Below are 11,604 nucleotides of genomic sequence, written 5' to 3' on the forward strand. Positions count from 1 at the left end.
GTTAGCGACTTAGCGAGAACGACGACTTAGCGACTTAACGACTTAACGAGAACAATGACTTAGCGAATTATACATGTAAACTTGTAGGGTTTAGACGTATGAGCTGTACATGTTGATGTCCATGACCTCACTGTCTTTTTTTCTTTGCACGCACAGATGGTAGACCGCGATGACGAACAAATCCTGTTAGACACGATCGCAGAGGGCAGCAGTCAGTACTGGGTAGATGATGAGGGGAACGAGGATCCCAACCAATACCTGAACGAGGAGGGCAATGATGAGGGTAACTAGGAGGCTAACCAGGAGGGGACCGAGGAGGGGACTGATAGTCAACCGTCGGCCGGACAGAAGAGGCCACGCGGGAAAAGAGGTCCCGTGATGAAGCTTGAGGGAAGGCACATCGTTACTGAGATTGCCCCAGACGGCGAACCAGTAGCCCCGGCGGGTATAGGACGAAAGTTTGTGAATCATTGTGGTTGGGTCGTGAGAGACAACGTCCCCATTAGCATAGTGTACTGGCGTCGAACTAGGTCATGCGGGGATGAAGATAGCTTTCTCCCTGACACAGAGAAGGACTTGTTGTGGACCACCATGCTGGAGACATTCACGATCCCTGAGGCAGATCGTCCCAGATGCAAAGAATGGACCCTGAAGAAAATGGCAGAACTATTCCAGAGCTACAAATCAGATTTGTACAAGAGATACATCCTCAAGGGCTTGACACCTGATTTCAACGTGCATAACAAGCTTAGGGATCACTGAGATGCGTTTGTGCCATACAAGACTGGAGCGCAAGGGCAAGCACAGATAGAAAAGAATAAAGCCAATGCAGCTAAGAAGAAATACCATCACCGGCTTGGGTCAGGCAGATATGGAAAGGCAATCCCCAAGTGGGACAAGTTGGAAGCTGACTTGATAGTAAGGGGTATCGAGCCGGCCACGGCTAATTGGCCTGAGCGATCGAGGAACTGGTTCTATGCACACGGTGGATCGCTCAATCTAGGTGATGGCTCCCTCATATTCGGCGATGAGATTCGAGATGCTGCACGCCGACTTGCGGATGCAATTGAAGCCTCTACGCAGGGGACTTTCCAGCCCGACAGAGAGAAGGACGAGCGCACCCTCGCACTACAGAATCCTGAGCATCCAGGACGAACGCGAGGAAAAGGCGTCCTTCCTTGGAAACATGGATTCAAAGAGGACATCCACATGTATGGGAGTCGGATGAGGAGCAAGAGGGATACAGAGGCTAAGATCGTCGATCTTGAGTACAGGGTGTCCACCTACGAGGCAAGGATGCAAGAGGAGGTGACAAGACAGGTGGACCAACGCCTGGCTGAGCAGCGCGGAATGGAAACACAAGCGCTCGTCATGGTGAGCCCCTCGGGCAACCGCAGCAGCTGCGCATCAACGGGCCAAGTTGGATCAGAGGGCATTGAGGCAGTGGCAGCTCACGAAGCAACCCACTTCCCCGTTGATGATATCACGCAGCGAACACCCTGCGATATGCATACTCCCTTTAGGAACTTGTCTATCAAGGTATGCGAAATGCGAAATTTGTTACATATATATGTTGATTAGTAATTAATGAACTATATTTCTTGTGAAGGTCGCGTCGGGCATGGCCATACCCACGGATCCTTCGAGTACATACCATTGCAGGCCCATTACACATGGATATGCGAAGGTCGAGATAGAGCTGGTGGAACGAACCTATGAGGATCTCGAGCTTGACATCCCCGGAGGAGACGGGGAGAAGAAACTTGGAGATACAGCCCACGCCATCATACTCTAGCTTAAGAAGTACATCGTGTTTCCCGGGCAAGAACGGCCGCTCGCTCCTCCTTCACCGCCGCAAGCACAGTCTCCTCCGCCATCACCGCCTCGTCAGTCTCCTCCGGCTCCTTCCCCTGCACCACCACCTCCTCCGCGTGCACCAGCTGCCAAGTCTGCACCGTCGGGCCCGCGGGCAACTACTCCTCCACGTGCACCTGCTGCCAAGTCTACACCGTCAAGGTCCCGCCCATATGAACCCACACCATCAAGGCCGAAGAAGAAAGCCAGATCTGACGAGCCACGGCTCCCCGCTCTCAAGAAAAGGGCGTACGACTTGACTCCGGGGGAGCTTGATGAAGCCGTAAGAGCGGAAGTTAGGGAGCAGTTGAAGCCACGTAGTCCAGAAAAGAAGATCCCTATAGCCCCAGAGGTTCAGGATCACTTTATTAAGATGGCCGAACCGGGCAAACCGGTCGAAGTTTTTGACTATGATCGAACATTGAGGAAGGCTCTTAAAGCCAAGCCTTCAGCAGTGAAGTGCGGAAAGGAAGTCCCTCAGCTGGGGCAACAGCCAAGACAAGAGGTTGAACCGTTAGTCATAGAACCGGCACAACTAGAGATATGCAACTTCTTGAAAGATACGGGACTGAGTATGGAGCAGTTGCTAGAGGACGCACCTATCGAAACGGCTCCGGTCATGTACACGTTTAAACTCGGTGAACCGCTAGTCACGCCTGATAAGATCAGAGAGCTACCTACACAGATGTACCGATTCCATCAATTGTACATGGACAAATCAGTGATGGGTAGAGAGATGTTCGGAGCTAGGGTGCGAAACTCAGATTATTACCAACGAGAAGATGTTATTTGAATCCGCTACAAAGAAGTTTTCGACTTATACCACCTGAAGGCCCTCGACGTCTCTATTCTTTGTGCTTGGACTTTGTAAGTACTGTTTATAGTTCAATTTTGTTCCTCGTTTGAACGTTGCTCACACACATTCCTTTTCCCCGTTGTAGAATGGAGATTCAGTTGTGCCGTCAACATAACAAATTCAATACTGGATTCATGGACCCACACAAAGTGAACACGCTGATGATACAACAATACGAGAAACAAACCGAGGACAATATCGTCCATTTCCTGGTGCAGCAGCATTATAAGAGGTTCATACTACTTCCCTACAACACATCGTGAGTTCCTACAATCATAATTAACTTCAATTTTGTTCCTTCAATTTTGTTCCTACAAAGTTCCTACAATTATACTATATATCATGTAATGCAAATTGCAGATTCCATTGGGTCCTTCTTCTTTTCGACCTTGAGAAATCCAAAGTTCATGTCTATGATTCAATGGATAAACCGGAGAAAACTTTCGCAAAGATTTTCGAAGTGATAGATAGGTATTGTCATATATTGCACTGTCATTATGAATCATTGTATAACTACTAGATCTCGGATAATAAATTAATCCTTCCTAACAACTCTAAATAGAGCATGGATTCGGTTCCGTACATTGGTCCGCGGGATCTGGAATGAAAAACTCACCCGGAGGTTCAATTTTCCGGTTAGTACATGCTAGCTTCAATTTTGTATTGAATCACTTCTTTGTTCTAAATCAGATATGCATACTAAATCTCTCGTTGTTTCTCTTTCAGTGTGCAAAGCAGGAAAATGGGACTAACTTGTGCGGCTACTACGTATGCCATTACATGCACTGCTTAGCACACCAAATCAGGACTGGCCAGGACCTTGAAGTACGTAAATTTATTCTTCCGTCAATTATTGCTTACTGGTTTTATATATATAATCCCGTTTTTTTCCAAATAACAGATGATTTACCTGATAGATAACACCACCCACGATGATTTCATAAGGACTGTTCAAGAATAGATAATGGGATTCATCAACAAGCATATTCTCCATCCCACAGGAGAATTCTATTACGATGGATCGACTATTCATAAAGCCGGTCCTTCTTCTTCCGATGTCACCAAGTCGTAGTAGCAGAAACAAAGATTACAACGTCCGAACGAATTGTAATATATATCTATATATTCATATATGCACACATGCATTTACTTTTGTGTACTTGGTTTGGTAATATATGTGTATATTTACTTACTTGCAAACTCATATTTTGTTAATATATATATGCATATGGCCTCTAATTACTTAAGTGCACACATATTTGTATATACATACATACATATATATATATATATATATATATATATATATATATATATATATATATATATATATATATATATATATATATATATATATATATATATATATATATATATATATATATATATATATATATATATATATATATATATATGTATGTATGTATGTATGTATGTATGTATGTATGTATAATGTATATATTACACACATGCATATATGTGTGCACTATATACATTTCTATATTATACATATACATATATATATATATATATATATATATATATATATATATATATATATATATATATATATATATATATATATATATATATATATATATATATATATATATTCATATATATATATATATATATATGTACACCAGGCAGCACAACCAAATTAAAAAAAAATAAAAGAAAATTCTTTAGTCCCGGTTGGTGTCACCAACCGGGACTAAAGATGGAGATTTACTCCCGGGTATTTGAACCGGGACTAAAGACCGCCATCTTTAGTCCCGGATTCTCCCTCCCGGTTCGCTACCCGGGAGTAAAGGGGGTTGCGAACGGGAGAGATGAGCACTTCTCCAGTAGTAAAACTTTAAAATAATACATGGTTTGAAATATATAAGTCATAAAAAATTTAAAATAGACTAGTACTACATAGTAAAATTTCAAAGTATAATATACACCGTATTTATTGGTTTTCATTGGACGACTTTAACAGCCGTCACACTGTAATATAAAATTCAGAGCGCTCATTGCTTAATTTAGATTTCCCAGATACAACCTGTATCATGGTTTATCTACGGCGACCAGCAGCACACGGATAATACCCAGAAATGGTCCTACCGCCAGCACCGAGTCAAAACAAAACTACAAAAGTGCATACGCACGTAGTAAAAGCAGAAACAGCCCACACCTGCCCTTGCGACAGTGACGCCACTCTCAAATCTCAATCCCAAGACCCAAATAATCCTATGACAAAAAGCAAAAAGAACAGAAAGAAACACCAAAGTAATCCCCTCATAGATAACTCCTCCCTCCCAAAATAAATGTTATTTTGTACTGTTTATATGTAATGTTTGACTGTTCATTTTATTTAAAAAAATTACGATTAATACTTTTATTGTTACAAGATGGTAAAACATGAATGGTACTATATGTGTGACTAACTTTTTAAATTTTCTCATAAATTTTTCAAATAAGACGGATGGTCAAATATTGGACACGGATTCCCACGGCTGCACTTATTTTGGGATATAGGCCCGTCCCAAAATAAGTGTAGCTGTGGATATCCGTGTCCAACGTTTAACAGTTCGTCTTATTTGAAAAAAATTGAAAAAATTAGTCGCACATAAAATACTATTCATGTATTATCATCTAATAACAATAAAAATACTAACCACAGAAAATTTTCAAATAAGACGAACGGTCAAACGTTAGAGATGAACAGTATAAACTACAATTATTTTAGGACAGAGGGAGTAATAATGATGAAAATAAATATCAAAATGAACAGAGAATTTTACTCCCTCTGTCAAAAAAAATTTTACAAACCCTGAGTTTCCATATCCAATGTTTGACCGTCCATCTTATTTAGAAAAGTTATGAAAAAAAATAAAAAGACAAGTCATGCATAAAGTATTAATCATGTTTTATCATCTAACAACAATGAAAATACTAATTATAAAAAATTTCATATAAGACGGACAGTCAAACGTTGTACACAGAAATTCAGTGTTTGTTTTTTTTTTGACGGAGGGAGTAGCAGAGACTAGAGAGTAGCAGTTGCATATGTAAGGTGGTATTTGGATCCAGTGACTTAATTTTAGTCCCTATATTTAGACACTAATTTAGAGTATTAAATATAGACTACTTACAAAACTAATTACATAAATGAAAGCTAATTCGTGAGACAAATTTTTTAAGCCTAATTAATCCATAATTAGAGAATGTTTACTGTAGCATCACATAGGCTAATCATGGATTAATTAGGCTCAATAGATTCGTCTCGGGAATTAGTCCAAGATTATGGATAGGTTTTATTAATAGTCTACGTTTAATATTTATTATTAGTGTCCAAACATCCGATGTGATAGGGACTAACAAGTTTTAGTCACATCTAAATAGGGCCTAAGGCTGCTTACATTACTGTATATATCACCTTCTCCGCTCATTTCTCAACGCCCACTACCTCTTGTTTAGTTTGTCGTCGCACGTATTCTCACCGACACCACTTGCTGTACGCGGTGTATCTGGACCAGCACAACCTTGTCGTCCTCGATCGCATCGCTCGCATCAGCTGCCGCTAGCTGTCCATTGATCCCTCCGCGCCGGATGGCCGCGCGCGTGGCGGACGCCGCCTCTCTCCTCGGCCTCCTCCTCCTCGTCTCGTGCTGCTCGCTGGCGCAGTCCGTCACGACGAATGGCGGCGGCTACGTGTCGGCGGTCGGGGACCCCGGCATGCGGCGCGACGGCCTCCGCGTCGCCTGGGAGGCATGGAACTTCTGTAACGAGGTCGGCCGGGAGGCCCCCGGCATGGGCAGCCCCCGCGGCGCCGACTGCTTCGACCTCGGTTGGTCCCTCCATCCTTGCTCTTCTTTCCTCTAATCCATGTCGCGCTCGCGAGATTGGTCAAGTTAGTTCGATCTTGGTTGGTCCATTCTTGTTAAATCCAAACCGATGTCGCTGTCGCTAGATTTGATGAGTTCATTTTGTCGAATTGACGGTGAGAAACGTGAAATCTTTGCAGAGGATGGCGTGGACGAGCACGGCCAGCCGACGCGCAAGGTGGTGCACAGGGTGACGGACGCCGACAACAGCCTCCGTGCCGGCGACCCGTTCCCCGGCACGCCGGCGAACATCACGGACGTCGACCGGTACGCGGCGGCGAAGGAGCTGTACCTGGGCGACCGGTGCCAGGTGGCGGACGGCCCGTCGCCGTGGCAATTCTGGATGGTCATGCTCAAGAACGGCAACCTGGACACCTCCGCCGCCATCTGCCCGGACAACGGCCGCCCGGCGCGCCCGTTCCCGCAGGGCAAGTTCCCGTGCCCCGGCGGCGCCGGCTGCATGAACCCGCCGCTCGTGTTCCACAACCGCACCGCGCTGGACGCCACCGGGCGGCGCCTCCGCGGCGGGCTGTTCGGCACGTACGACCTCGGCGCGGCGGACCTCGGCAACAAAGACGTGTCCTACTACTCGGTGACGTGGGAGAAGGAGGTTGGCGGCGCCGGCGGGTGGGTGTTCCACCACAAGCTGCGCACTTCACCGAAGTACCCATGGCTGATGCTGTACCTCCGTTCCGACGCCACCTCTGGATTCTCCGGTGGCTACCACTACGAGACCAGAGGGATGACCAAGATAGTAAGTCTATTCTGTTAATCTAAAATAAAGTCCCTTTCCCATTCACTATCACTGACCTTACATCCAAGATTAAGTTTTATTTACCTTGCGGTTTCCATTTTCAACAAAATTACAGATGACTAATTATATATTTCTTGACTATTACTGACTACATAACTGCTCTTAAAGGATTTGGTCGTAGTTGGTACGATACGCCGCCTTCTGTATTAGGTTGACAATTTTGTAGCATGTCATATTCGATCATTTTGCATGTTTATCTGACTGAAAGTTGTATTTAATAGACCGTGTTCAATTTTCAAACTAGTGTATCATTTTTATTTCGTGACCGGAGGAAGCAGAATCTGACCGAAAGTTCGTGATGTCAGGTGCCCGAATCACCAAACTTCAAGGTGAGGGTGAACCTGGAGGTGAAGCAAGGCGGAGGCCCCAGCAGCCAGTTCTACCTCATGGACATGGGCAGCTGCTGGAAGAACGACGGCCGCCCGTGCGACGGCGACACCGCCACGGACGTGACGCGGTACAGCGAGATGATCATCAACCCGGAGACGCCGTCGTGGTGCACGCCGGGGAAGGTCGGGCTGTGCCCGCCGTGGCACACGTTCCGGAACGGCACGCGCGTGCACCGCACCGACGCCGCCCGGTTCCCGTACGCCGCCTACCACATGTACTGCTCCCCCGGGAACGCGCGCGCCGCCGAGCAGCCCACCACCCCGTGCGACCCCTACAGCAACCCGCAGCCGCAGGAGATCATGCAGCTCGTGCCGCACCCGGTGTGGGGCGAGTTTGGGTACCCCACGGCGAAAGGGCAGGGCTGGATCGGTGACCCCAGGGCGTGGGAGCTCGACGTCGGCGCCATGTCACAGGCGCTCTACTTCTACCAGGTATTGCACGATCGATTAATCTTTCCTTGTGCAGAGACCATAAGTAGTTACTCTCGTTGTTGAAAAGAAACAGAAGGATTTTTGGGTGGATCGGTGGTGAGGTGAACATGATGGATATGTTGTTGCAATGGCTGCAGGATCCGGGCACGCCACCGGCGAAGAGGAGGTGGTCGTCGCTGGACGTGGGAACGGAGATATACGTCAGCAACCATGCGGAGGCGGAGTGGACGTTGAGTGGGTTCGACATCCTTGTGCCAAAGGAGTAGGATTGTGTTGGGTCGTCCAAAGGAGGACTCGTCGACATTGTTTGGAGCGTGGATGAAGGGGGTTATAAGCAATTCTTACATGATGGAATGCATATGCATATGTAGTATAGTAGAAAACTAGAGGACGCGGTAGAATACCAGTGTGGAAATGTTAAGCGTCCGACAGATTGATCCATATACTCCTTTGCGCAACCGTGCCCAACCTACATGAGGCGGTCCGAGTGTCCGACCGATCATGCCGCTCCCACGTGCCCCACTTGTTGTGCCGTGTCAACACACCAGGTGCGCCCCACGCGGCCACGCCCCCACCCCACCACCAATCCCTTTCCCCGTGCGTCATCGGACCCATTTTCCTCGACTAGCGGCTAGGCCGTGGAGGACGGAATTACCGAATTAGGATACTGTCAAGCGGTCGGCTTGGTGGCACATGGGCCAGTTGAGCCACTCTAGCTCCAAGCCTAGCCCGAGCAAGCCCAGAATGGCAAGGAAGCTTTTTCAACAACACATATGCAGCTGCAGAGGATGATATACCATCCAGATATATATACTGCGTCCATCCCAAAATATAATAACTTAGAATCAAAATAAATATATTCTAATATTACAAATCTGGACAGGGATCTGATTATAGTATGATCAATTGATCCATACTAATTTCGTCACGTGTGCCCCTCCTATGGTTGACAGTCCGACCAAACAATACAGTGGCCTAATCTCCTTATCAAGCAGAACTTATGTGTTACATACTTCTTTTCTCAACAATTATCAACAATCTTCAATACAACTCACAGGTAAAAACAATTAGCTGCTTCAGGTGAAATTGAAAGTGAAAAGAGAAAGAGGTTACAAACTCTAAAGGTTCTAGATGCTAACGTAGGGAGTTGGACGAAGGGGAGGTGCGAAAGAAATTGACAAGGAGCCAACCGACCTCTAGGTCATGGCCGCCTCCACCGTTCAGCAAATGTTATGTTTGATGCCCCAAGGAAGAGCTGCTTGATTGCTTTATGGAATAAGTTCATCGGAGGCCCCTCAACTTAACAGCGAGATTTTTTAAGGTCCCTCAACTACAAAACCAGAAATGTTCATCTCTAAACTCATTTAAACCGTGTAAAGGAGGTCCCATGGTAGTATTTGCGTCCGGTTTTGCTACCGTGTCATCCTAGTCAGCAAAAAATAAAAAAATAAATATGTAGGGCCCACATGTAAGTGAGAGAATGGTGTAGGCCCCGCATCTATCCTTTCTTTTCTTTTTCTCTTCTCTCCTCTCCTTCTCTCGAGCAGGCGCGGCGGCAGACTAGGCGTGAGTGGCCGGCGGCGGAGCAAGAGCGGTGGCGGCGGGAGAGGGGGAGAGAGACGGCCAGCGCGATGGCGAGCTCGGCGGCGGAGAGTAGCGGCCAGCTGCTACCGCCGGTGCCCCCTCTCCTGCCGCTCCTCTCCCCCGCCGTCGCGCCGTGCCGCCTTTGGCATGAACTGCCCGATCGACAGCAGCGCGAATCCGACGAAGTAGTTGCACACCACGTACGTGTGCGAGATGCCCTTCGCCTTCACGGTGCGCCAGATGCCCACCTTGCTGCCGTAGATGGACGGGACCTGACCGGCTCCACCGCGGCGCTGGCGCCGCGCCCCGGGTCCAGGCCGAACTCGGAGGGGATGAACCTCCGGACGCGGCCGCCGCCGATCTCCTTGATGGCGGTGATGAGACTGGTCTGGTCAGGGACCTGGGGCGACTGCACTGCGGTGCGGAGATGACGACGTCGGTGTCGCGGACTGCACGCAGCAGGCTAGCGTGGTCGTAGAGGTCGCCATGGAGGAGGGTGACGCCGGCGTTGCGGAAGCTTTGGAGCAGCTGCGCCTTGACGAGGGCGGTGGTGAGATGACCCAGCCGCGCGCGGGCGGCGACGACATGCCGGCCGATGTACCCCGTGCCCCCGACCACCAGGATCCTGCTCTTCGTCGTCTGGTCGCCACCGGATGCCATTGATAAATTTGCCTTTGCGTATTGTATGATTGAAATTGTATCAGGAAACAAGTAAAAAAGAGGTAAAGCAAAGAAAGAACCGGTGGTTTGTGTTAGATGTATCCTATCCGTATTCCTCTCGGTTCTGTTTCCAAAAGCCGGTTGAGTGGATAAGGAAGGACTCGTGCCTATATGTACTCTGCATCGGTATCAATCCAATCTATTGCGTTGAGTTTATCGCGCTCTCATGGTATCAGATTCCATCGTTTTTCCTGCTTCCGCTTTTGCGCTAATTTCCTGCCGCCGCTGTTACCATGTCGACGACGGGCTCCTCTCTCTCCCCAGATGCCCTCGCTGACACGGTCGCCGCATCCGTCGCGGACGCCGTCCGCGCCGCCCTACAGCTCCCTGCTGGCTCCACAACTGACGACGCCACGTCCAAGACCGACGTCGACGCTGCCGCAGATCAAGCTTCTGCCATCGTTCGTGCGGCTCTTGCCAAGCATCTGCCGGCGCTCCAACAGTCCACCCAGTTGCCGCCGATTTCCCCGGAGCTGACGGCGCTGCTCGCCCGCCTCATGCTGGGCTCCGGCGGCCACACCGGTCCTGAACCTGCTGGCTCGACGCCTCCGCCGAACGCCCCCGTCCTTGACGACGCTACACGTGCTTCCCTCCACGCTCAAGCCGTCGCTGTGCTCAACGTCAAGGCCTTGGTACCAGTGACTCTCGACCTCGCCGCCGGCAACTACGCCCGCTGGCGCGGTCTTTTCCTTGTGGTTCTCGGCAAATATGCTTTGACGGACCACGTGCTTTGCGACGCTCCTCGCCCCGATCTCGCTGAGTGGGTGCAGATGGACTGCGTCGTGCTCGGTTGGTTGTACGGTGCCATCTCACCAGACCTTCTCCAAGAAGTTCTGTCGCCGACCGCCACCGCTCGCAGTGTTTGGCGCGACCTGGAGTTCCAATTCCTTGGAAATTGTGAGCTCCGTGCTGTCAATCTCTCCGCCGAATTCCACGGCTTCCAACAAGGCGACCTCTCTGTCTCCGAGTATTGCCGGCGCCTCAAGACGATGGTGGATAACCTCGCCGACCTCGGCGAACCATAATCTGACCGCACCCTCGTCCTCACGCTTATCAACGGTCTCAGCCCTAAATTTGGCCACA

The 11,604-nt window shown here is 48.5% G+C and overlaps 1 protein-coding gene and 1 pseudogene across 1 annotated transcript; one reads left to right on the forward strand and one right to left on the reverse strand.

The window, feature by feature from the left end:
• The first annotated feature begins 6,131 nt into the window (after positions 1 to 6,131).
• LOC4338265 (uncharacterized) lies at positions 6,132 to 8,658 on the forward strand. The gene is made up of 4 exons (XM_015781905.3): positions 6,132 to 6,545; positions 6,723 to 7,336; positions 7,702 to 8,217; positions 8,355 to 8,658. The coding sequence occupies exons 1-4, from the start codon at positions 6,308 to 6,310 to the stop codon at positions 8,481 to 8,483; spliced, it is 1,497 nt and encodes a 498-aa protein (XP_015637391.1). The 5' UTR covers positions 6,132 to 6,307; the 3' UTR covers positions 8,484 to 8,658.
• Positions 8,659 to 9,744: 1,086 nt separating this feature from the next.
• Positions 9,745 to 10,606, reverse strand: LOC107278710 (isoflavone reductase homolog IRL-like; annotated as a pseudogene).
• Positions 10,607 to 11,604: the final 998 nt, after the last annotated feature.

The sequence above is a fragment of the Oryza sativa genome, chromosome 5 (genome assembly GCF_034140825.1).
Source record: "Oryza sativa Japonica Group chromosome 5, ASM3414082v1".
NCBI classification, from domain to species: Eukaryota; Viridiplantae; Streptophyta; class Magnoliopsida; order Poales; family Poaceae; genus Oryza; species Oryza sativa.

Excerpts from the sequence above, each read along its gene's own strand:
- LOC4338265 (XM_015781905.3), top strand. The coding sequence starts at position 6,308 with ATGGCCGCGCGCGTGGCGGACGCCGCCTCTCTCCTCGGCCTCCTCCTC. Across the intron at positions 6,546-6,722 it reads CGCCGACTGCTTCGACCTCG|AGGATGGCGTGGACGAGCAC; the intron begins GTTGGTCCCTCC and ends AAATCTTTGCAG. Across the intron at positions 8,218-8,354 it reads AGGCGCTCTACTTCTACCAG|GATCCGGGCACGCCACCGGC; the intron begins GTATTGCACGAT and ends CAATGGCTGCAG.